The sequence below is a fragment of the Acanthochromis polyacanthus genome, chromosome 1, assembly GCF_021347895.1.
Source record: "Acanthochromis polyacanthus isolate Apoly-LR-REF ecotype Palm Island chromosome 1, KAUST_Apoly_ChrSc, whole genome shotgun sequence".
Classification (NCBI taxonomy): domain Eukaryota; kingdom Metazoa; phylum Chordata; class Actinopteri; family Pomacentridae; genus Acanthochromis; species Acanthochromis polyacanthus.
In genome coordinates this window covers 58005266-58031879 of record NC_067113.1, presented here as the reverse complement: position 1 = coordinate 58031879, position 26614 = coordinate 58005266, and the positions used below count along the sequence as shown (strand labels likewise).

Sequence of the window (26614 nt, the reverse complement as noted above, 5' to 3'; positions counted from 1 at the left end):
AGTTATACCATTACACTTTTTGAAGGGAGTCACCTTTAACAAGTAACATTTCAAAAAGAACAAAACATACATAATACTACCATTGGAATGACTACTAATACTGGTATCCCAATTTAAAGTACTGAAAAGCAAAAAAACAATTTTGACATTACCCATGCCATTTTGAGTAAGAATATCTCAGTAACTACAAATATAACCCTGCTGCTTTTTTGTACAGTGATAGAAGACAGATGGAACTTTCTTGTAGAAAAATTTGGGGTCTCTGGTACCTGTCCCACATTGAGATTTTTGCCACCAAAAATAGCCAATTAAAAATCTCGTCCAAATTTGGGAGCTCATATTTTCCAAACTGAGGAACCAAGAAAGCTCCAGTTTGCTAAGTTATCACACAAGTTTGTGTAGAATGGAACCCAGGGGTGTTAGAACACTTCTGTGCAGTATTTCTAGTACTTTTAAGGTCCCAAACCCCACTTGTGAGTAAGTATCTCTTAATTTTTAGCATTTTTAGCAAGCCCCCGTGGCCTGCAGAGTGTAGGGAAACACCTGAGGATGTTTGTGGGGCACTAGCTACAGGCAGAGGCCTTGTTTACCAACTCACAGCTCTCTGGTCAGTTTAGAGCAGGGGTCGGCAAGTAGATGTGGCTTTGGGACAAAATGTTTGTAAACAGTTGAACAGCGGGCCAACCTGCGGGTGCGGGGGGGGCGATACCGCCAGCAGCGGAGCTTCTACAGCTGATCGCTACTGCTTGGGACACATGTCTCAATTCTGATCACAGATGTATTAAAAATGACTCCCGAGACACACACACGTTTTGCACACACTGTTGCTCAGTGAAATCTGGCTGGTACAACTGTGTCCGACCAGTAGCGCAAACGCGGAAATGCCCGGCAGCAGCCAGCCACGCGAGTTTTGTGTTGCGGTGACGGACTGGCTTGGCTCTGTGCCAAATCAAATTTTCAAAATCATCTGGTGGGCCAGATATTATTCCTGATGGGCCAGTTGTGGCCCACGGGCCGCCAGTTGCCGACCACTGGTCTAGAGGCTGAGAAATAACCACTTAAAGATGCAAAAAACGCTGGCGAGGCTTTTTATAGCCCAAATTCTGAAAATTTCAGACCCCCACAACTCAGAAACTATTTGAGCTACAGGCCTACAATTCTGCGTAGAAAATACTTTTGTGACTATCTAATGGCATACAAATTTAGGACTAATTTGAAAATGGTGCAGCAACCACCATCTGGTGAAACCACACGGAATGACCTACATGTTTGTTGTCTTTTCCACTGAATTTAGTCTATATCGTAGTCCTGTACATTACCTTATCAACCTTTTCAGGATGTTTTATATTGTACATCAAATTTGTGGTTCAGCCTGAATCCAGCCTGGATCTGAGAAGAGACTTTCAACAGAGTTATTAGGACTAGTGGGAAGCTTCAATCAAATACTGTATATTTTATTAAATTAGACCCAATTTGTGCCTATTATGACATATTAAACCTGAAAATTGCTGTGAGCTGCAGCTGCATTCACATCTCACATCCATTCATCTCGAGCAGCGCGTAAAGCATGATCGATTCATTCAGTCTGGACGAGCTGTGGGTCAACAGTTGCAGCTGCAGCAGTAAAAACCACAAGATGAAGCTTTGTGATTTCCATGTAGTGTGGCAAATTTTAGATTACAGATCCGTATGGCTGTCCGTTCTGTTTCCACTGGCCAGGAGCGGTGCAGCGGTGGTGAAAGGCAGCTCGACGCTGAGGAGAGTTGATTATGTATGGTAAGAAGCGTCCACCTCAAGCAATTTGTCAGCCTGAGGATGAAGCATTTGTAGAAGCAAACCAACATTCCCATTATAGAATTCCCATTTTTCATCTTCCGAGTGGAATAACTGGAAATATCCTCACAAACTGGAAGTGGTAGAGTGTGACGGGAGGAATCTGAGGGGTTGAGTTACAGGAAAAACAGGACGTCCTATCAGATTGGGGAAACCTCAGTTATGCTAACTAGAAGACGGCTAGTTTAGTCTGCTGTGGTGGCTCTCGTAAGAATTAAAAACATGAACACAATTAATCTCAAAGAGTCTTGATTATTCGCAGATGGTCGGAGAGTCTGCCAGTAAAAAAAAAAACACACACACACAATTAAAGTTGTTGAAAGCAAATCCATAAATGAAGCATTTTGTTTTTGGTCTGTCAAAACAGATGAAATTGAGCACAAATCAAACATTTCTACGGGTTAAGCAACAGTGTGACATAGTGGCACTCATGACAACAAATTCTAAACGGAACTTCAACACAATGTACCGCAGTTATGTAGCTGAGTAATATTTATTTGCACTGTGTTAATCTTTTACACTCTTGTATAATGCCTGTTTCAACACATAGTTAGAAAAATTAGTCTCTTCGGTGGCATGAAAAATGACTTCGATTTAGATTAGAAAACCATCAAATACCCATAAAACACATCTCTGTGCATCAAAGTCACATTTTTAAGTTGTTTATCCATGACACTGGCTCATTACAGCCTCAAAATGGTTTAAATGTAACAATTTACTGTTCTTTCCTCTACAATATCAAGAGCTAAAAAGTTCCTGCCTTGAAGTCCATCCACGTGCTGCAACTCAAGCATACCAGCTCACCCAAAACTCTGCTCAAACACTGTAAAGGCGCTGAATAGCAAGGTGCAATATTGGAGTATTTAGCCATACATGCTAGAATTAAGATGCGATTCTGAAAAAAAAGTGATACAGAAAGTCCCACAGTGCAAGTTGACAGGATTAGTTGCTTAGATTTGTTATGTGTGAAGCTACAAAAATCTGAACCTGAATTTTTGAGATTTTTTGCAGTATGCTGCCGTTTATTGCTGATTTTGCTCATGATATATCATTTAACATACAAAAAGTACCATATGGACATGTTAACAAGGTAAAAATGTAACATTAAAGATCCTCTTATGCTCCCATTAGTTTCCTGCCATTTGTGGATTTTGCGTGAAATGTCTCATTTATACCGTCTTATGTTGAATTTCAGTCAAATTTAATAATCCCCCAACTATTAATCAAACTGCACCATCAGGTTAAAGCTTTAATTTATCCAATATGACCAATGCTAACACAATTCCATCATCCTTAGGCATGTTTAATTAGTGAATCTATCTATCGTTAGCATCTTAGCATTGTGTTTGAAAGCAACCCTGTAAATAAGCACAACCTCACAGAGGCTGCAAGCTCTTAGTCCAGTGTTTTCTACTAATGTGTTCTTATTTTATCAGTGTATACACACTCATTAGCCAATTTATTAAGAAACATGTAAAATCCAGTGCAATCCAAAACAAAATCTTTGCCATATTCTGTTTTTATGTCATTTCTGCATTTTCACTTGTTGTACAAAACGGTAATAATTTTACTGCTGACGGCACATTGGAGCCTATTACATCTAAAAGTACTCCTAATACTGTATCCAACACATTAATACACAAGAAAGGGGAAAATACTAGTTGCACTTTAAAACGTAATGTGCACCACCACCAACTGCTATGACGCAAGTAATAAAACTGAAGCAGAGTTTACACAACATCGACACAATCTAAAAGTATAGAAGCTTTGTGAAAGTGGATTTTATGGCAGAGCTATTGTATGGACTGCATTAGATTTTCGTGGCAAGTGAGTCTAAATATATGTTGTGTTACATGACTATCGACTTGAAAAAGTTGCAAACTACAACCGTAGCTGACTTGAAAATTAACGTGAATCTTGCAAACATCATTAACCTTTGAGGCGCTTTTGTGTACATTCGGCACCGTAAATGTGGCACATCCAGATATTTAAAACTAAATTTAAATACACGTCAGGTTACCTGTTGTATTGTCAGTTTACTGGACTTTCATTGTGTTCTTTGCTTAGCTCAGAAAGAGAATTCGGATATGAAGACATGAATTATGATGACACTGCTTTGAGGAATCCCCTCTGAATTGACGTAGTTCATAGAAACCTCCAATACAAGGTCACTGGGTCCGAAGATGGGCTTCACCTGCCGGACTACGCCTGAGGGAGGACATGGATTGAGGTTATTGACTAAACTATACTGTTGGCATTACAGAAACAAATGCAGCATTCCTAGTATTAACAATAAAGGCTTGACTGCCATTTTAAAGTCAGACTCTCTGCTCTTACCCAAAATCACGCCATTGTCGGAGCGCTGCACCACGTCAAAGAAGACCCGGTTTTCTGCACCCAAGATCACGAAGGAAACATCCGTTGCGTTGGGCAGAGGTGCAGCTGGTACAGTCGTCCGCAGCAAAATTATTTCTGTTGGAAGGGCGGATTTAAAGTTTTTATCAGCCTGATAGAGGAACACCACAGAGTACATTCAGTTCTTCCAATCACATATTTACTGTTCTGTGGGTTGAGATAAGTAACTGGATCTTATATGCTGTGGCTGGATGGTGGGTGGAGGATTTTACTTCACTGAGGCTGCAAATACTTTTAGAATTTCCTATTAGATTTATAATATACATTGACTTCAATGATACAGAGTAAAGAAATACATTCTTCTGAGCATCATAGATACATGCAGGTGTATCCGTATGATAAAATATAGATAAAAAGCCACCAAAAAAGCAGAAATCTTACCTTGTGGTTCAGTGCTCCCCTTCAAGGTTGGCAGAGAGATGGCGGAGTGGGTGATGAGGCTGACGAATTGGTGGGCACAGTTTATGTCATGAGGCTGGCAGGATTTAATACAACGTACTGTGGCTGAAGCATCTGCTCTGGATCTAAGAGAAACAGACGTAAGTGATTGAAAAGATACACTAAGGTAAAGTTTTTGAACCATCATCGGGTAAATTCAAACTTTACAGCAGCTAGATATAAATGAAACATAACAAGAAATACAAAAGACTACGAGGGTACTTTAAATAGTCCCTCCAGTAATTTGCGATGTTGCGATCACACCAATTCACACAAATTCAACCAATCTCTGCAAATTCTGCGCGACCTTGCAATTTTGTCTAATCACCACAACTTTTGTGCAATTTTGGCCCACCGCCCACGAGTTCCACCAATCATAGCAGTCTCCAGTGCAAACGTAATGCTCGTACATCACCGAATTCACTTCCTTGTTTATGGTTTGAACATCCAGGCATGTGCGATTCTAATGTCTCTCATTTAATATCATTTTGTGCCTTGAATCTACCAAACACTTCATGTTAAACCAGTGTCTGGCTGGTGCTAATTTCCCACCGTTGTATTCGAGCTTTTGTGTAAAGGAGTTGGAGTGTCTTGAAGAATTAGTTTCGGAATAAATAGTGTGACTTAAAATGTTGAAATATGCTCTAAAAGCTGAAAAAATGCAATGCATAGCAATTGTCACTATCTCCCGCAATTTCATTGCAACATATACACTGAAAACATTGCAACTTACATCGCAATTTTTTAGAAAAGTTGCCACGAATTCAGGCATTTTAGGCGGCAACAATCTCAAAAAACACCCACGAAATCCTGGAGGGACTGTTTAAAAAGTCCGTGGTCTCACTTGGAACTAAAGGGCAAAACTTTAAGGCTCAAGATGTGACCTTCCTTTGTGAAGATGGAACATTGGTGGACCAAGTGCACTGACATTAAAGGTGACAATGCTGAAAAAAATACATGAACAATCTTTCTACTGTGAAGTTTCTGGTGAGGTCAAGAACTTTTTGATGGACTCTCAAATGTATACTTTTCACATGTACAGATATGAACAGGGAAGAGAAAGATAGATGGAAAATGGGGAGAAAAAAGAGGATAGTATGATAAAGGGAAGACCAATGCATTCAGTCAATGCAGTTCAGTTCAATTTAGCTTTACTTATATAGAGCTAATTCACAACTTATGTGAAGGCACATTACATTATGACGTGAAATCCTGACATAATTTTGCTATAGAAGGACATGCAACCAATCTTAACGATTCTGTTTTAGAGCAGCTTTTTGGTGTCAGTGGGATGAAAAAAAGAACTTCTGTGAGGAAGAAACCTCTGGCAGAACCAGGCTCAGGGAGGGTGGACTTCTGACTGGACTGATACTAGAAAGTAATTCAAAAGACCTGCCACTTGATTAAATGCATGGTTGCAAGATTAAACATCTAATTCACTGCTTTAGATAATCTGTTTAAGTTGCAAACATTACTTTGATGAGTTGTGTTGAAGAAATTGTGTTGGTAATTGCATCAACTTAATATTCCGTGTAATTTCTGTTACATAATTTAACATTAAATTCAAGTTGAGAAGACTGAGACTAGCTGGATGACTGAATTTTTTTTTACCTTGAGGGAAAGATTTCAAGTCCCCTCCTACTTAACACAAGAGCAACCTCATTTTTTTTTTTAAATTTGTCAACTTAAAAACTTGACAATTAAGCTCATAGCACTAAAAATCATTCTAGATATGAGGAAATACCAGGTGGAAAAACTTAATTTTATGAGCAACCATCTTAAAAACTTGTGTTTATGTTACTAAGCATTAAATCAGAAGAAATTAAAAATACGTGTACCTTTGATTGAGAAGTAAAAGCTAATTCTTCCAACTTCAGGTAATTTGTTGGTCAGACTTTGCTAAGTAATCTTAACTCAAAAAGACTGATCGTTGAGGCGAAACCTTATTTTTTAGAGGGTTTCTGGTTAGATAGTGTATTTCTAAGGTGTTTAGGGCTGAACTTTAGCTGTAGTTGAATTTAAAAGAAGCAAATTACAGGCCTTTATGTCCTTATGAGATGGTATAAAGTTTGAGTAGCAGATTTGTTTGAACTGGCATCGTGGATCTAAAGCATGGATTTATTACCATTTCAATCTATAGAGTACACAACAGTGTTCATAGGAAGCGGCTTTGACCGAAGCGACTCGAGCGAGGAGAACCTGGCAACACCTGAATAGTCCCATAGACCTCTATGGTTAACCGAGGCCTAAAAAGAGGCCAAAACCTCCGATTCCAAACCCCGGACTCGTGTTTTGCGAGGCGTCCCCCAACGTGAGGACAGTGGTGCTTTCAAACGCAACCTCAAAAACTGCAGAGGGCGCTGAGCCATGTAATTAGCAGCAAGCAGGTGAGTCCAAGTTGTTCGGCAAGCGCGAGGCCAAACCACGGGGATGATTGTGTGGTATTCCACACCAGCGCAACGCCACCAAGGAAAAACAGGCTGGTAAGAAAAACCAGAAGAGGGCATGTAAGAATGAATGTCATCTCTCATTTGTTGTAGAAGACGGAAAAAAACTGACAGATCCAGCCACTGAAACTGAGAACAACTCCACTTACTACTACTTTCATAACTAATTTTACATTTACAAAACAATTATCTCAGCATTTTGGTTCCATATTTCGAAGATGGAGGGGAATTACTCTGACATATATTTCATATCTTTGGGTTTTCAATTTGCTTTATGTGCACCAAACCCTCAAAAACCACCAGGAGGAAAGTGAAACAGTGGAAAATTTGTCTGGTTGCATTTATCCAGCTGACCAACACAGCTACTGGCTTTTTTCGGTATCATTTACAACAAATTAACTGATAACCACCCAATACCAACACTAAAAACACCATCCATCATGCGAGTTAAAATCTCACTCCACCACTAATTGAGCCCCCAGCTCTTGGCGGGACCCCAGGTGCCCATAAATAAGTGCCACGCTTATTTTTCTTGCAGGCCGCTGAAGGCGAGGGCCTGTTTGATCCGTTGGTGAAGCCGCTTGGAAGCGAACGGTGGAAAAAATTGCTTTCAGCATTAGAAATGACCACAGCGGAGGAAGCAGGAGAGTAGTCGCAAAACCAAAGCCGGAGTGTGCGTGCAGATATTACAGAGAAAAGCCATTTTTATCTGTCACTTTTTAAATTTCAAGCAGTACATGAAGAAAAGCTGCCACACAGATGTGAGGTAAGATGAGCTGCCGTCGATGCGCATGAACAATATTGACAAAGTGTGGACGTCCTCAGCAACTAACAAGCCCCATCTAGTGGTATTCTGCACAATGTTTCCACGTTTAATGCCACGTTAAATCTCAGAAAACCCATTAAAAAGGCAGCTGACATCCAATAAAACTTGATTTTTGTGCCTCTCAGTGGAAATGCAGCGCCAAAGCCACATTACAAACAAATGCACTTCAATTAGTAGCGTGGATTTTTGGTTCAGTAACAAATCATTTGCTTCAAAATGAAAGATTTTTTCTCCATCTTGAGGGAAGAGTTTGACATTTATCTGCTTCTCTTGCTGAGAGTAAAAGGAAAAACAGCTTTGTCTTTCTGTAATGCTGAAAGTTAAATATAAAGCCACAATCAGCAGCGCTGATCAAAAGGTGCTTTTTTTATTAAATATGTAAGAATTTAGGTGGTTATGTGGAAGGCAGTGATTGAAAATGAACTTGGATTCTTCATTTAAGCAAAAGGATCAACACAAGAACATAAGATTCCTGCATGAGCAAGCAGGTTTTAATGTAAAAGTCCTGCTTTAGTCCCCCTCAAATTATATATTATCATACTATGAGATCTTGGATCATTAATACTGGTGCATCGGCTTTATATGCATGGACAGCAGATAAATCTAAGGGGTCATGAGCATAATAAATGGGATAAAGTGGAGAGGAGCAAATGAAAAATAAAGCTTTGATGCACAAATCTGTTTTCAGTTTTTGGACCTTTTGAGTAATGTTTGATGTTCAGGGAGATATTGGATCATTTTACCGAAAACCTTGATTTGGTGGAGCGTTTAGCAACTCATAGGCATCTAAAATATGATGGAGAAGAAGTCAGGAAGTTGAGATCTTTAACAATATGTTCCATCTTAAAAGCTCCTTATCTTAACCACTGTGTGAAAGCTGCATATTTAGTGTACAGACATGAAATGGCTGTTGATGTTTTCATGTATCCCAGAGCAAAATAAGTGAATAAATGCCCAGGACGTCTTTTAAAGGAAAAAAATGGAATGATTTTATCATATATTTCATAGTAAATTAATGTTAATCTTGGTCTTTTTATCACATGAAACCTGGATTTTTTTATCTAGAGCTCAAATCCTGAATGAATAAGGATAATCGCATAATTCCAAGTCAAAGCATGAAACTATTTGTTACTAAATGCACGAATAAAGAGATACAAAGCTGCAGCTGTGATTCTCTTCCAACCATTCCTTTCTTTTAATCACATACGTCTCACAATATACACACTACCGATCAAAAGTTTTAGAACATCTCAACTTTTCAATTTTTTGTTTTTGGGAAATTATGCATGCTAATGTTTGATTGTGCTCTGAGATGGAAGCATAGAACAAATAAACAAATTAAGTTTGAAAAAAAGAATTTATAAGCCAAAATTTATTCTAAACTTTTGACAATCCCAAGTTAATGCAAAATCCGTCAAAAATCCATCAAAATAACAGACTGCTGTAGTGAACTGTTCCACTTCGCAAGAGTTATAGACTGATATTAACAGCATTAATGGACAGATTAAAAGCTACAGCTGTGATTTTCTCCCAAACAGTCAAACTATTTTTTTCATTTCATCACTAATAATAATCTAATGATATACATTTTTTTTCTAACGGTTTTATTTTTGTGAGATATTGGATCATTTCACTGAAATGAAACCACAAAACATGATTTGGTGGAGCTTTAAGCAACTCATTGACATCTGAAATATCAACTAGACTACTCTCTGCTGTTTGTAAAAAGTCAGTAAAACTCGATCTTTAACAATATGTTAGTTCCAAAAAGCTTCCTATATTTTCCATTGTGTGAAAGCTGCTGGTTCTAGCTGCATATTCATTGTAGAGACATGAGATTAGCGTTGATCTTCTCATTTAACCCTCAGCAAGAACGTCAACAAATGTCCAAGATATCTTTTAAAGTAGTATTTTTGAATGTTTTCACCACATATATCACAGTTAACAGTAAATAACTGAGTATTTTTAATCACATGACTCTGAATTTCTATCTACCGCCCAGATTCTTAATGAATAATAAGGGACAATCCCAAGTTAAAGCAAAAACCCCTCCAAAATGCAGCAAAATAACAGACTGCTGTAGTGAATTCCTGCACTCAGCAAGAGTTATAGATTTGTTGTTACTATACTGATACGTAGATGGAAAGCTGCAGCTGTGATTTTCTCTCAAAACAGTCACTATTCCTATTTTTTTCCATCACATACTTCTAATATGGAACTGTTCTTGAGGGTCGAATGATCTGTTCATGAGTGACAAACACAGCGATCTTGGCCGTGTACAGATGTGTCGTCCCGTATCGAATCAGACTCATCTCCAGGGTCAGAAAAAAGTCCCTCGGTTCGGTTAAGACCCTCCTCAGAGACACCACCCCTCCGTGAGCCGGCTACTGCACCGTGAAGTATCCGTCCTCGTCTCCGGACACGATATCGAGTCGCATTTGGTCTCCGGGGACAGAATTGGAGGGTCCCATGCAGGAAAACGTCGGCCGGCACGGGTGTGTTGGTGGGGAAGCTGACATTGTAGAAGGAGATTCTCAACGGCAGCGAGAAACACGACGCAGGATCCCTCGTGAACTCGCAAGTTACGCGTTCGCAACGGCTGAAAGGGACAAAATGAAAGGAAGGTTCTCATTGGGTGGAATGAAAACGGAAGCTAGAGGGTTTCTGCCCAAAAACTGTGGGTGAACGTCAACACGAGGCCAAAACCAAGCAGGCCGAAACCATGACAGTCTTAAAACCAAACTTCATGCTCACAAGATTTATCCTTCCCAGCTGAGGACAGTCAGACCTTTCATTTCATTTCATTTATAAACCACTAGTCAGCTCTTACCCACTGGCTGCTTGCCGGAAGTTTGGAGGACATTGAAAGGCCAGACAGCGGTAACCTCCCAGGACGTTAAAGCAGCTCTGAGAGACTGAACAGGTGTGAGTTCCTGCAGCACATTCATCAATGTCTGCAAGAGAAAACAAAAAGGTTTAGCTGAGTAAAACTATCACATCACAGTTTAAACCTCTGAATCGCAAGCAGCTTCGGGACTCCTGTCACATGTATACTCAATCTGGGCTCCTTCCTAAAAGCAACATAAAGTCCTGCACTTCTATGGAAACAGAGCAACCATGACTGGAAGTAGAGAGAAGGTATTTTGTGCAGTGTGACAGATCTAATGCTATAAATTGGAAAAACGGATAAAAATTTTACCTTTCGTCAACTATTTATTTTACAAAAATGGGGGGGGGGATGCAATTAACGTACTTTATTTTTCAAAGTGTCCACAGCTGCTACAAAAAACTGGGGGGGAAAAGATGGCTATACATACTAAAGATACTAGATATTTTACTATTTACAATTTGAATGTGCTTCCATACTTGTGTACTATTTGCCCTGTTACACTGCCTGCAGTTCAGCCAAGTTCAGTCGAAAAGTCCCTGAACTTTTGTCATGCATCTATTGGTTATATTTAGTCAGACCTCATTCACTAATAATTTCACAGTTGTACAGCAGAGGGCAGAATTTTCATTCATTTATTTATTTATTTTACAGAATCCCCTTAAGGGTTTAATTTTGGTGAATTTCTTAAAGAGACATGTTGAGTGAAGACATTTTTTCATTAAATGTCATGATTTTTATCTTAGACTTTGGTACATTTTTCCAATGAAGTGCTTACTTACTTAGTTGCATACAATTTCTCTCAGCAAATTTTGATTGTTTGGTTTTAAAGTAGTCAGATTGGACAACAATTTCAGATTTTTTTGCAATCCAATGGATCATGTTACTAATTGCAAAAAATGCCAATAAGCTGTAACTGACTAGATTTCAAAGTGATCAAACTGTAAACTTCAAATTCCTGCCTGTGTTTTTTCCAGTACCATTAATATTTAAATTGCTATTTTATCCTAAACAGGTGTATTTTTCAGGAATTACTCCCAAGATGTTTCATAATTACAAATAATGTTGAAAACTGAACATATCTGTAAGTGTTTGTCTTCTGACCTTGACATGTTCGCCAGTCATTGGCGAGTGTGTAGCCGCTGGGTGGGCAGGTACAGTTGAAGCTTCCTGGGGTGTTGAAGCAGTGGTAGGAGCAGCTGTGACCTCCAGTCGCACACTCATCGATGTCTGACAGGAGGAAAGCTGATTAGTATCACAAATCACATCAGAGACACCTGAGGGATCCTATGAAATGTTCCAAATGATCATTTTCCTGCACTTTAAAGCAAGAGCAACAAGCAATCAATCATAAATCACCTTCACAAGTCTTCCCATCGATGTCACTCAGCTGGTAACCACGGCGACAGTAGCACTGGTAGGAACCGTAGAAGTTGACACACTCCTGGCTGCAAGGTTTGGCCTCGCACTCGTTGACATCTGTGACAAATCAGAACTATTTCACACAATTCCAGTCTGGTTTCTGTCCCCACGACAGCACAGAAACAGCTCTACTTCAAATAACTAACGACTTCCTGATGGCAGCAGACTCTGGACTTTTATCCATCCTCATTCTTCTCGACCTGAGTGCAGCATTTGACACCATCTCTCATTCCATCCTCCTCCAGACATCAATCAGTTTACCATGCCACACTCAGTTTATTCAGCTAAAAATTTTTAGATCCCAGCCATCTCCCCTCTCCTCCGGTGTTCCCCAAGGCTCTGTTCTCGGTCCCATCCTTTTCATCAGTTACCTTCTCCCCCTCGGCCATATATTCCATAAAACCAACATTCAGTTTTACTGCGATGCGGACGACACCCAGCTCTGCCTCTACACCATTTTTTTTTTTTTTTTTTACATCTTTAGGTTTTATATTGTTTATTTGAAGATGTTTTTAACTCTGTTTACTTTGCACAGTGTCCTTGGGTGCTCTAAAAGGCGACTATAAATAAAATGTATTATTATTACGAGATTGTATAAGAACATATTTTCCAGAAGTCGCCTTTTCAGGGTGAGTTTTACCTTCACAGCTTTTGCCATCGTAGCTCAGTTTGAATCCAGATGTGCAGCTGCATTTGTATGATCCCTCCGTGTTCTCACACTTGTGGGCACAAAGTCGTCCAGGATAATGCAAGCACTCATTGATATCTGAAAGCACAGAGATCACATGATGAATAGTCACATTTTTACTCACTGTACGCTCATTTTTCACAACAATATAAAGTCCTGCACCTCTATGGAAACAGCACAACCATAACTATAAGTAGAGACAATTCAAACATGTCTTTTGTAAAATATGATATAGTCATAGTGCAATAAGTCATAAAAAAGAAAATACAAAAATTTTTCTTTCACAAAAACTGACAAACAATGTGAAATCTACATGAACGAGAAGTGCCCACAGATGTTACCAATACTGGGGGAAAAAATGCTGCTCTACATACTATGGATATTTTACTAGTTACATTTTCTCCTATGTGCTCAGTGTAAACACTGCCTGCAGTTCAGCCCAAACCAACCAAAAAGTTGTTGAATTTTTGTCACATGACTGTTGGTTACAGTCGAATCAATTATAGTTGTACAGTTGCACTAGGAAATGAAGATTTTTTTGTTTTTTTAAACAAAAATGCTCTGGGCAAATGATTTATTTTTGGTGATTTTTGTATGAAACATCTACACTGAAGCCATTTTGATTTAATATCATGATTATAAGTTTAGATTTGGGTAATTGTTTTGATGAAACAGCACACTTAGTTAAAAATCCAATTAATCTTACAGTTTTTTATAGTAGATCATGGTGTAATTTTGCAGATTATTTTAAAGATAATATACCTTTGAAACGCATGAACAATATGGTCCATCCAAAACAGCAAAGAAAAATAAAATTGCAGCATCCATGAGAATACACATTTCCGTACCTTCACACAGCTTGGTGATGCTGTTGAAGTTGTAGCCAGCTTTGCACTCGCAGCGATACGATCCCAGCAGGTTGACGCAGCCGTGGACGCCACAGACGTTGCCTGTACGACACTCATCCACATCTGGAAGACGACAGAGAGGCCGATGAAGGAGAAACACATCGTTTTAGTTCAACAGCAGACATTCGAAACACTGCGAGCGCCGACCTTCACAGCGGCTGCCGTCCTCAGTCAGGTGATATCCTTGTCCGCAGGTGACCGTGTCGCTGCGGCAGGTGTAGGATCCCACCGTGTTGATGCAGGTCTGTCCATGCGGGCAGAGGTTGTGGTGGACCACACACTCATTGATGTCTGGTTAGAAAGAAACTCAGTCAAATAAAGAACTTGAAATGTTGTGTATGGGTGCGACCGTGAACTTACCGATACAGCTGCCGATGGCGTCCTGAATGTAACCGTCTTCGCATTTGTCCTTTGGTCTGCAGCGGAATGAACCTTCAGTGTTAAAGCAAACTTGACCAGAGATGCAGTTGTGGCTGTTGGTCAGACACTCATTGATGTCTGAGGAGACACATCCAGAGAAAAACAAGAAATATCAGTTTAATGAAGCATTTCCAGTGGTAACTTTTAACAGGCATTACGTTAACTATGGTTGCCATTATAGCTTAGCGAGGAAATGATACAATAAGCCTTTGTCAATCCCACAGTAAAGGGGATCGGTGCAAACATTGAAATATCAGTAGAAAAACTACAATAAACAGAAAATATGCATATTTATATTTACAAAATACACTTTAAAGATAGTAGAGCCCAAATAAATTGACTAATATCACATATGTTACTGGTGTAGATGCACCAATGTGAAAACATCTTCTTTAAACAGTTTATAGACAATATAATGTAGAAAAAATTATGTGGACGACAACCAGCTCTACCTCTCCACCAAATTTTTTTTCTTACATCTTTAGGTTTTATATTGTGTATTTGAAGATGTTTTTAACTCTGTTTACTTTGCACAGTGTCCTTGGGTGCTCTAAAAGGCGACTATAAATAAAATGTATTATTATTACTAGATCATATAAGAACATATTTTCCAGAAGTCGCCTTTTCAGGGTGAGTTTTACCTTCACAGCTTTTGCCATTGTAGCTCAGTTTGAATCCAGATGTGCAGCTGCATTTGTATGATCCCTCCGTGTTCTCACACTTGTGGGCACAAAGTCGTCCAGGATAATGCAAGCACTCATTGATATCTGAAAGCACAGAGATCACATGATGAACAGAAGACTAATCCCCTGAACACAAAGCGGTTTCTGGCCATTTCTCACATGTAACATTTTTACTCACTGTACGCTCATTTTTCACAACAATATAAAGTCCTGCACCTCTATGGAAACAGCACAACCATAACTATAAGTAGAGACAACTCAAACATGTCTTTTGTAAAGTATGACATAGTCATAGTGCAATAAGTCATAAAAAAGAAAATACAAAAATCAAATTTCTTTGAATATTTCACAAAAATTGATAAACAATGTGAAATCTACACGAACGAGAAATGCCCACAGATGTTACCAATACTGGGGAATAAAAATGCTGCTCTGCAATTTCTTTTTATATTTTTCTCCAGTGTAAACACTGCCTGCAGTTCAGCCCAAACCAACCAAAAAGTTGTTGAATTTTTGTCACATGACTGTTGGTTACAGTCGAATCCATTATAGTTGTACAGTTGCACTAGGAAATGAAGATTTTTTTTGTTTTTTAAACAAAAATGCTCAGGGCAAATGATTTATTTTTGGTGATTTTTGTATGAAACATCTACACTGAAGCCATTTTGATTTAATATCATGATTATAAGTTTAGATTTGGGTAATTGTTTTGATGAAACAGCACACTTAGTTAAAAATCCAATTAATCTTACAGTTTTTATAGTAGATCATGGTGTAATTTTGCAGATTATTTTGAAGATAATATACCTTTGAAACGCATGAACAATATGGTCCATCCAAAACAGCAAAGAAAAATAAAACTGCAGCATCCATGAGAATACACATTTCCGTACCTTCACACAGCTTGGTGATGCTGTTGAAGTTGTAGCCAGCTTTGCACTCGCAGCGATACGATCCCAGCAGGTTGACGCAGCCGTGGACGCCACAGACGTTGCCTGTACGACACTCATCCACATCTGGAAGACGACAGAGAGGCCGATGAAGGAGAAACACATCGTTTTAGTTCAACAGCAGACATTCGAAACACTGTGAGAGCGCCGACCTTCACAGCGGCTGCTGTCCTCAGTCAGGTGATATCCTTGTCCGCAGGTGACCGTGTCGCTGCGGCAGGTGTAGGATCCCACCGTGTTGATGCAGGTCTGTCTATGTGGGCAGAGGTTGTGGTGGACCACACACTCATTGATGTCTGGTTAGAAAGAAACTCAGTCAAATAAAGAACTTGAAATGTTGTGTATGGGTGCGACCGTGAACTTACCGATACAGCTGCCGATGGCGTCCTGAATGTAACCGTCTCCGCATTTGTCCTTTGGTCTGCAGCGGAATGAACCTTCAGTGTTGGTGCAAATGAAGTCTGGCCCACAGTTATGGGTTCCCAAAGCACATTCATCAATGTCTGCAACAGGAAAGGAAGAAATCACGCACAAATCTTAAGCTATAGATGTCTTTTTAGTTCATCAAGACTCAAATCTTGCAGGCTGAGAAAGAATTTTGCTGTGCTTTTCTTGACATTTAGTGGATATTTTCTGTCCTTCTGACTTGTTACCTCGGCAGATGTTGTTGGCTGTCAGCTCATATCCAGTTCCACAGCTGGTTGCTCTCTGACAGCGAAAAGAGCCTTCAGTGTTAATGCAAGCTTGACCAGAGATGCAGTTGTGGCTGTTGGTCAGACACTCATTGATGTCTGAGGAGACACATCCAGAGAAAAACAAGAAATATCAGTTTAATGAAGCATTTTCAGTGGTAACTTTTAACAGGCATTATGTTAACTATGGTTGCCATTATAGCTTAGCGAAGAAATGATACAATAAGCCTTGTCAATCCCACAGTAAAGGGGATCGGTGCAAACATTGAAATATCAGTAGAAAAACTACAATAAACAGAAAATATGCATATTTATATTTACAAAAATACACTGAAGATAGTAGAACCCAAATAAATTGACTAATATCACATATGTTACTGGTGTAGATGCATCAATGTGAAAACATCTTCTTTAAACAGTTTTTTAGACAATAAAATGTAGAAAAAATGATGTGGACGACACCCAGCTCTGCCTCTACACCAATTTTTTTTTCTTACATCTTTAGGTTTTATATTGTGTATTTGAAGATGTTTTTAACTCTGTTTACTTTGCACAGTGTCCTTGGGTGCTCTAAAAAGCGACTATAAATAAAATGTATTATTATTACGAGATTGTATAAGAACATATTTTTCAGAAGTCGCCTTTTCAGGGTGAGTTTTACCTTCACAGCTTTTGCCATTGTAGCTCAGTGAAATGTGAAATCTACATGAACGAGCAGTGTCCACAGATGTTACCAATACTGGGGGAAAAAATGCTGCTCTACATACTATGGATATTTTACTAGTTACATTTTCTCCTATGTGCTCAGTGTAAACACTGCCTGCAGTTCAGCCTAAACCAACCAAAAAGTTGTTGAATTTTTGTCACATGACTGTTGGCTACAGCCAAATCAATTATAGTTGTACAGTTGCACTAGGAAATGAGGAATCTTTTGTTTTTTAAACAAAAATGCTCAGGGCAAATGATTTATTTTTGGTGGTTTTTTGTATGAAACATCTACACTGAAGCCATTTTGATTTAATATCATGATTATAAGCTTAGATTTGGGTAATTGTTTTGATGAAACAGCACACTTAGTTAAAAATCCAATTCATTTTACAGTTTTTATAGTAGATCATGGTGTAATTTTACAGATTATTTTAAAGATAATATACATTTTAAACCCATGAACAATATGCTCCATCCAAAAAAGCAAAGAAAAATAAAACTGCAGCATCCATGAGAATACACATTTCCGTACCTTCACACAGCTTGGTGATGCTGTTGAAGTTGAAGCCAGCTTTGCACTCGCAGCGATACGATCCCAGCAGGTTGACGCAGCCGTGGACGCCACAGACGTTGCCTGTACGACACTCATCCACATCTGGAAGACGACAGAGAGGCCGATGAAGGAGAAACACATCGTTTTAGTTCAACAGCAGACATTCGAAACACTGTGAGAGCGCCGACCTTCACAGCGGGTTTCATGTCCCTTTTCCGTTACTTTCTGTTTCATTTTGAAATTACCTTTCAACGTATGTTGCTTTGTCATTGTCACCAGCCTGCCTGTTGTGTCTGCATTTAGGTCCCTTCCTGATAATCCGTGACATAATGAGGTAGAACATTTCTATCCTGATGAGTCATTCTAGGAAGACAATGCCCCCATCATCAGGATCGAGCTTTCTAAACACCAGATGAGGAAAAATATTCTGGAAGAATTGGTGTTTCATCCCTCCAGTAGAGTTTCAGAGGAATCAATGCACTGAAGCTGTTTCAGTGATGCGTGGTGGAACAACACCTTACTAAGACACTTAATGTTGCTTTTTCCTTCAATTTCTGACTCATTACTAGATATAAATGGAGGTTTGGTTGTTGTCTTGATACTGGAATTTTTTACTTTTTAAAAAAATCTGGTATCATTAGGCTTTAGAAGATAAAACATTTAGTTTGTGTAGATAGTTTCAGGAATGGGGTTGTGCACTTAACAAGGAAAGCAAATTTCTCCTGCAATATTTCCATCTCCAAAGGATTCCTCTGGCTCCCAGGAACATCAGTTACCAACAAAACAGACGAGCGCAAGCTCTTGGTTTCTTTTTCAACCAAGTTTGATGGCAAGCCTTTGATAAATGGAAGTAATTGGGATTTGGCTGCAGTTATGGTAAAAAAAATAAAAATAAAAAATAAATTAAAAACTGGATGTTCAGCCAAGATTATTCGACCAATATGTGGTCAAACAGCCAAATCAAAAGCAGGAACCAACAAGACTTTCAGATTGTGTGGTTACAATTCATCATGGAGGCGATACAATGTGAAATTTCATCAACCCCTAGTTTTGACCATCCAACAGAATAACACTGCCACTATGGGTAAAAATCTCTCATTTAAACTGTCGGTGTTTCTGTGGTTTCATTTCCTCACCTTCACAGCTGACTCCATCCCGTCGCAGCTGAAATCCGCCATAGCAGCCGCATTTATCGTCACCGAGACACAACTGGGAGCAGTTGGAGTCTGAAAACACACCAAGACAAGGCAGTGTTCAGTGTGTGTCCTGGATCTGAGGAGACGTACAACTGGCTGACGGTGGACAAAACCACCAAGCAGCTGGTGTTTAAGCTTCTTACAGCTCTCATTATAACAGGAAGATCACATTAAGAAATGAAGGCGACTAACTTTTGCAGGTGTTTGATCCAGCTGTGACGACTTCAGGCTTTACTGGTGCTAGAAAATGGAGAAAGAAAACAACAAAAAAAACCCTCTTTATAATCAACAGGAATTGGTCAACACTTTAGCTCTCCTATAACTTGGGCCTTCACTCCACATCCAGACCTACTTGAGTATTTTTGCAGCTCCGTTCTTCCCATCTGTTTGTGTTTTTCACCTGAACCCTGCACGGTGACAAAAGCTACGAGCCACGACAAGGCGCCAGTTGTCCCTGAGTCGCCATTTGGTCCGGTGTCTGCAGATTATCCTGCTGAGCGACCCGGGCTGTGATCTGTCTGACTGGAAGCAATCTGCTCCACAGACGTCACACCAAGGACATTTATCCAACACTCTCAGCTGCTCGGATTGAAAAGCTGCTTGTTGTTGGGATACAAGACACTAAAACCGGAACTGTTGTCAAGGTTTTGCCCCTGGTTTTTTATCAAGTGTCGCTTCTTAGAATGTAAATTAGTGGTGGAACTAGTTGGAGCAGTGGCAGAAGAAGATTTCAGACCCTTAAATTCAATCGAAGTAGCAATGTAAAAGTAAAAGCACATCAGGATTAGCAGCAAAATGTAAAGTACAAACATTAAACTCCTGAGTTGACTGTTTTATTATTACATATGACATTATCAGGTTACTAATACTGAAGTCTGAGTGTCTCAGCATGCGTTACTGTTGTAGTTGCTACATTTTTAATTACTTTAGATAAAGTTTTATATACAGGGACAGCAGATACATCTAAGAAAGATAAAAACAAAGTTCTGATTCACAAATCCGCTTTTCACTTTTTCTTTTACCTTCGATTTTTGTTGAAATTTGGGATTTTTGAACATTTCTTGAAATAAAACAGAAATTTAGAGAGAAAAATCACTATTTGTTGCTGCTGTTAACAACTTACTGACATCTGAAATGTGAGCCTGCTTAAATAAGAGGCCAGAAAGGTTGAAAACCGCTGGATTAATCTTGATTAAAATGTGTTTTAAAGGTGTCTTATATTAATCAAAGTGTAAAATTCTCATCTTAAAAGCAACTAGAAGTGTGAAATAAATGTAGTGAAGACGAAAGTATAATATTTTCCCCTGGAGCTGACTTATAAACTAGGAAAATATGGACATATTAAGTAAAATTAAAATAGATTTAGATAGAGAGTAAATGCACTTAGCAACTTTCCACTACTGGTTTTTAATAAATCATAAATATTATTGTTATAAACTGTTAATATGAGCAAATTCTGTGTCTCCACTACTAATCCACGAATACATTCTCCTGGTTTTCTCATGTTCTTAACCAAGTTTGTTATTATAAATGTTAATAAATCACCAATAAAAGGTATTAATTAGAGTTTTGCTTGCATTTATGCCAAGAGGAGTTTAATAACTGGATATTGAGCCGCAATCATTCTGCAAATAAGCGGTGAAACAGCCTGAACAAAGGGAGACTGTATAAATTGACATTTAAATAAGCTGTATTAGTAGAAAGTGATAAATCCCATCCGTGCTTAAAGACATCTGGCTCCTAATGTGTGCAAACAGTCGAGCGTATTGATTGTTCAGAGTGCAGCAGCGATTCTAACACAAGGAGAGGAGCTGGTCGAGACAAAAGGCTGAGAGCATGGCATTGTTCAGGTCTTTTACCTGCAGCGGCCGGCTTGTTCTCCTCTTTCGTGTTGTTGCGGCAGCAGGTTTTGGCCGCGTAGCTGCACTGACGAGGCAGCAGCAGACTGTGAAGCTCGCAGCTCAAACCGTGTCTGGCTGCCAGCAGACCGAGCTCACAGCAGTCGCAGCACATCTGGACAGGAAGAGGAACACAAAGACAGATGCCTAATGAAGCAAAAACTACTAAATAAAGGGATTTTTTTTTTTTTTTTTTACCAATTTTTAACTCGTTTTTTTCCCGGGCAGTGTACTGTTGCTTTGCAGATTTTCCTATTTTGCTAAATTATAAACAACTTGTAAAATAACAGAATAAAAGTATGTAGATTGTTAAAAAAAAAAAAAAAAGGCCAACTGTATCTAAATGCGCACAAAAGATTTTCTGTTATTTTGCACATTTTTTCCTAGTTTTATTACATTACAGGTAATCTCAAGTAAATAATTTTTTTTTAGATTTTTAATAGGTTGACTGTAAAAAGTCAAATAAAACAGACCAAACTGTCAACATTCTTCACAATACTAATTTGTTCTTTTACGTAGTTTGACCGTTAAATTACATCATTTGAAAAAAAATATTTACAGATATTTGCCTTTATTTAAACAAAAATGAGGTACACTGATGATTGAAAAAACCTTTTATAGATGTTGTGGGGATTGTTAAATCACAGACAGCAACTTGTTGACTATAAAAAAAATAAACATTTGGGGAAAAAAAGGCCAAAACTGTAAATAATGTCCACATTAAAAAAAGAATATTTGACTGTAAAATTACCCTGTTTTTACTAAATTTAAATTAACAAAAAAAAGTACTTTGATAGATATTTGCTGGGATTTGAAAGAAAAATTCTGTATATTAAGGGTTTAACTTGTCCTTATAATTGTTAAATTACAAATAATGTCGACAAAATTTACAGAAAATAACTATTATTTGCATGCTGATTGTTATTAAACAGCAAATAATGTCTATATCCAAAGTATATATATATATATATATATATATATATATATATATATATATATTTAGAAATGATAAGTATTTATTTTTACAGGATTTTATTGTGGAAATGACACTATTTCTACTGTATTTAAATCAGTTTTGTATTAAGAAAACAGACCAAAACTGTTCAGAATTTACACAAAAACTCTGCATTTTTACAAAAAACACTTTGCTCTTTAAAAAACATGACAATAAAATTACACCGTTTTTTGGCTGTATTTAATCTGGTTAAAATATTATTTTACACATAATCTTTTTTTTTTTTTTTACCATTTTCATAGTTTAGGAATGTTGCAATATTGTACTTCTCTGGCAACTTTGCTGCCCACATTTTCCCAATTTTTGTTGGATTTTTTACTGTATGGTGCAACAGTAGGTGTGTGAAGGTTAAGACTGTGGGTAAGTAGATCTTGCCTGGGGACCAGACAGCCTTTATATTGTGTATTACAAATACACATAAAGTCAGTCTGGAACTGCTCCATTGAACCAAATCTAGCCCAGAGGCGGGACTACCGATCACAGCTTGAATTGGAGAGAGCCAATCAGTAACACATGTGTGACGCAATCACTAAGCGACCTAACAATTGCCTTTCCGCCATGATGTTTTGTAGTTTTAACAGCTTCCTTCGCCGTACAGGGGTCCTGAGGAAAAATCTAAGCTCTCCCTTTCAACAGTGGAGGGCAGCATTACGCATTCTATCGTACAGCCTGCCGGAATTAAAAATACATCCTTTTTGAAAAGAAAAGCTTTAAGAGCTGCTTCTTGTTGAGGTTTGAAGGACAAATTCAGCCCGTGCAAAACAGAGGAAAGCGCACGAGAGAAACCTCGCTCTGTTGCGGTCGCATCGTTAACTCCCGCCTCTGGTGCTCTGATTGGTTCGGTCTGATCTGCTCAGAGCTTGAAAACCTGTCAAAATGTGTCAATGGAGGAGGGCTAGACCAGGGGTCGGCAACCCGCGGCTCCAGAGCCGCATGCGGCTCTTTCAGCCCTCTGTTGTGGCTCCCTGTAACTTTGGAAAATAAATTGTTCTGCCTTTCAGGCGCGTTTCAATGCATTTTAATGTAGTTTTATTGTGAAATTACCGCTCTTATTTTGCCGTGTCACTCCACCGGATGTGTTGCTGGGGTTTTCCCCTGTGACATGAGAGCGCAAATTGATGCAGAGAAACAACACGGAGCTTCAGATTCCCAGACGTTTCATGCCTTTTTTTTTAATTTTACTCCTGGAGAAGCAACACCTGTAGTTTCACATCGTTTTGTACTCAAGAATGGCAAGCCTGTATATTAAAGCTCCACTCCAAGAAAGACACGTCTTTGAGTCAAAAGTACTCATGATAGGGTAATACACGTTACTCGCAAGAACACGGCAGCAGGTCAGAGAGTCAGAGTGTCGTCTTGGAAAATAGGGCAGCGACTTACCGGAGAAAAGTTATTAGCTTAGGATAAATAGATTTTACAAGTTAAATAGACATTCAGAAAATATTGATTTCCAGCTAACATTACGTAACATATGAGGTCCAGGAGCAAAAATGGCATTAACCAAGTAAGATAAATATTAGTGGAAGGACACAATTAAAAAAAGGAATCTATCTAATTAGAGGCTTTGTAATTAATTAATCACGACTGATTAACAAAGGTATAGAGGTAAAAAAGCCATATATGCAGTGTTGTCTTCATTTTAAATGCCAAAAGGATTTTGCGGCTCCCGGTGTTTTCTTTTCTGTGGGAAACGGGTCGAAATGGCTCTTTGAGTGTTAAAGGTTGCCGACCCCTGGGCTAGACCGTATTCCCGTATATCCCTTATAACGGGAATACAGTCTAGCAAAGCTAGGCTAAAGTAGATCCACCTTTGATATTTTAGTTTCCAAGTGGTCTCCTTGGAAGTAAGGCCTCTCACAGGCTCCCTGCTCTTTGGCCATCTTGATCCCGGTGCAGCAGAATTTGTCTATCACGGCTGATCGACAGCACTGCTCCTGAACAACGCTGCAAACAAAAAGGAACAAACATAGCATCCAGAACACAAACGGAACTCTTTACTCTGAGCAACGATAAGAAGCAAGTGAAGAAAAGTGTACTGCTTGTATTAGATACAGCTGAATGTGGGTGGATTTATACGGTAATACTTCACATATTTACTCAGTTACCTGCTTTTGACTTTGAAAAACATCAGCAGTAAAACACGTCTTCATTTTCAGTCACTTTTCTGTAGCATTTGTCTTAACCCTCATGTTGTCCTGCGGGTCAAATTGACCCGTTAAAATTTGAAAATGTGGGAAAAAAAATATTTTCACAGTGAAACTTCTGATCTCCACATTTTCAACATTTTTGGGAAATCTTTGGACATTTTTTGGTGGAAAAAAAGAAAATATTAGAAGTTTTGCTGATATATATGTGATCATTTTAGCTATTTTAAGGATTTTTGGAAGATTTTTACTCATTTTTTGAAAATATTTACAAGCATTTTCTTGCCAAATTTGGGTTGTTTTTTTTTAAATAAAACTTTGAAGGAATTATTAGAACTTTGAGTTTTTTTCAGACAAGGTAACAATATTTTTGGTGCCCGTAAATGAGGACAACAGGAGGGTTTAAAAATGCTGCATTTAACTCTTGCAAATGTCTCTGTTCCTGACCTCAGTGTGATGACCAGATGTTCCTCCATTTCATCAATCACCACCACCGTGTTCTTACACTCAACCCTTTTAGTGCTAAAAAATGCTCCAGGGGGCTGCTGTTAACACCTACTATGTAGTTATCATGTGACCCTCCTCCCCTGCTTGCAGCCCCTAGGGGGTATTTTCTGCCTTTAAAGATACCCTGGCTTCACAGCTCATGTCTCAAAATTGCATACTTTCAATTGAACACCTCCACTGAACAGCTGTGTTTATGCTGTTGAACACGAGTTATAAAAACATTAATACGAGTGAAGCGACAGTCGGAGGCCTCCTGGTAGCTGGGCCCCACTCTGAGACCCTCCAGAGGAGAGAAGCCAGCTGTTTCTTACCTGCACATGTGGGTGGGGACGGAGGGGAGGATTGCGCAGTCATGTCCATCTAGTGCTCGGGCCCTTCCACTCTGACAGCACTTTTGGATAGAAGTAAGAATAGATTCTATAATGTGAAGATGAAAGCATGGTTATTCTTTTATTTTTACATAAAATTAGCATTTTTTTATTTCTACTTAAAGTTTCGGCGAGAATATTCCCAAAATAACACTCGTGCGTAATTTCAACCACAGTCAGGTTCCAAATGCGTAAAAATTGCGCACCAGAGTGCCAAGCTTCGGCTTACCTTCTCCATGTAAACTTCCGAAAAGAGACAATAAAGGTATCATCCACTGCGCCATTAGACTCGGTTTATGCAGCATTTTAAATCCTTAAATTGTCCAAGCTTGACTTTTTCAGATGCCGGTGTGCGCTGGTAGGAGAACACGTAGTGGAAGCAGCAGGAGGAGGAGGAGAGGCACATCTGAGTTTGGTTTGGGGGCGGGGTGGAAGAATCCTGGTGTCACGGTCAGAGGCTCCCACTGATTAAAACACGGCAGATAATGGGATTTATTTAATACGCAAATGATTTGAGGCCAAAGTGCGTGTTGTTGTCTGGAAGATAAACGAACCATGGAAACCTTCAAACATCACCTCCATGTAGAACAGTGGCTCATTTGCTCTTATTTAAAAACCAACAGTTTAGATTCACTGCTCAAAAAAAAATTAAAGGAACACTTTGAAAACACATATTTCAATACGGGGAAAAAACAAACTGGATCTTAGCATTGATATGGACTGGATAATGTGTTAGGAATGAAAAGTGCCACATTGTTTGATGGGAATGAAAATGATCAACCCCCCAGGAGGGATAAATTCAAGACACCCCAAAATCAAAGTGAAAAACTGATGTGGCAGGCTAGTCCATCTTGCTGAAATTCCTTGGCAGCAACTCAAAACGGTATTCAGTAGTTTGTATGGCCTCCATGTGCTTGTATGCATGACTGACGATGTCGGGACAAACTCTGAATGAGACGATGGATGGTGTCCTGGGGTATCTCCTCCCAGAACTGGACCAGGACATCGCTGAGCTCCTGGACAGTCTGAGGAGCAACCTGATGGTGTCGGATGGAACAAAACATAATGTTCCAAAGGTGTTCTATTGGATTCAGGTCAGGTGAGCGTGGGGGCCAGCTAATGGTATCAGTTCCTTCATCCTCCAGGAACTGCACGAGTTCTCTTACCACATAAGACTGGGCACTGTCGTGCACCACAAGGAATCCAGGACCACTGCACCAATGTAGGGTCTGACAATGGGTCAAAGGATTCCATCCTGATACCTAATGGCAGTCAGAATGCCATTGTCCAGCCTGTAGAGGTCTGTGCGTCCCTCCATGGATATGCCTCCCCACACCATCACTGACCCACCACCAAACCAGTCATGCTGAACAATGTTACAGGCAGCATAACGTTCTCCACGGCTTCTCCAGACCCTTTCATGTCTGTCACATGTGCTCAGGGTGAACCTGCTCTCATCTGTGAAAAGCACAGGGCACCAGTGGTGGACCTGCAAACTCCTGTGTTCTATGGCAAATGCCAGCCGAGCTCCACGGTGCCAGTCAGCGAGCACAGCGGGCACTAGAGGACGCTGGGCCCTCAGACCACTCTCATTACATCTCTTTCTGATTGTTTGA

The 26614-nt window shown here is 39.3% G+C and overlaps 1 protein-coding gene across 7 annotated transcripts; it reads right to left on the bottom strand.

Annotated features, from left to right (window-relative positions):
* Positions 1–1508: 1508 nt before the first annotated feature.
* On the bottom strand, positions 1509–26409 carry LOC110947732 (fibulin-1-like). 7 transcript variants are annotated; one of them, XM_051956764.1, is made up of 22 exons: positions 25228–26409; positions 24942–25047; positions 23788–23923; positions 20926–21079; positions 19259–19306; positions 19007–19096; positions 17850–17972; positions 16571–16708; positions 16283–16420; positions 16070–16213; positions 15861–15983; positions 14926–15051; positions 14225–14362; positions 14012–14155; positions 13805–13927; positions 12909–13034; positions 12206–12325; positions 11951–12076; positions 10790–10913; positions 4630–4772; positions 4171–4305; positions 1512–4041 (listed from the first exon to the last, which is right to left on the bottom strand). In XM_051956764.1, exons 1-22 carry the CDS (start codon positions 25301–25303, stop codon positions 3902–3904), a joined length of 2721 nt encoding a protein of 906 aa, XP_051812724.1. In that variant the 5' UTR covers positions 25304–26409; the 3' UTR covers positions 1512–3901. The 7 variants fall into 7 exon arrangements, with proteins under 7 accessions (XP_051812740.1, XP_051812744.1, XP_051812735.1 ...); XM_051956767.1 differs by lacking the exons at positions 20926–21079; positions 23788–23923; positions 24942–25047; positions 25228–26409 and adding an exon at positions 19419–19718 and having other exon boundaries at positions 1514–4041; XM_051956780.1 differs by lacking the exons at positions 13805–13927; positions 14012–14155; positions 14225–14362; positions 14926–15051 and having other exon boundaries at positions 1509–4041.
* Between the last annotated feature and the right edge of the window lie 205 nt (positions 26410–26614).

Bases quoted from the DNA above. Each gene is read 5' to 3' on its own strand.
- LOC110947732 (XM_051956764.1), bottom strand. From the start codon at position 25,303: ATGCTGCATAAACCGAGTCTAATGGCGCAGTGGATGATACCTTTATTG. The intron at 17,973-19,006 runs GTGAGGAAATGA...GTCGTCTTCCAG, and splicing joins GGATGGAGTCAGCTGTGAAG to ATGTGGATGAGTGTCGTACA. The intron at 16,214-16,282 runs GTAAGTTCACGG...CTTTCTAACCAG, and splicing joins CGCCATCGGCAGCTGTATCG to ACATCAATGAGTGTGTGGTC.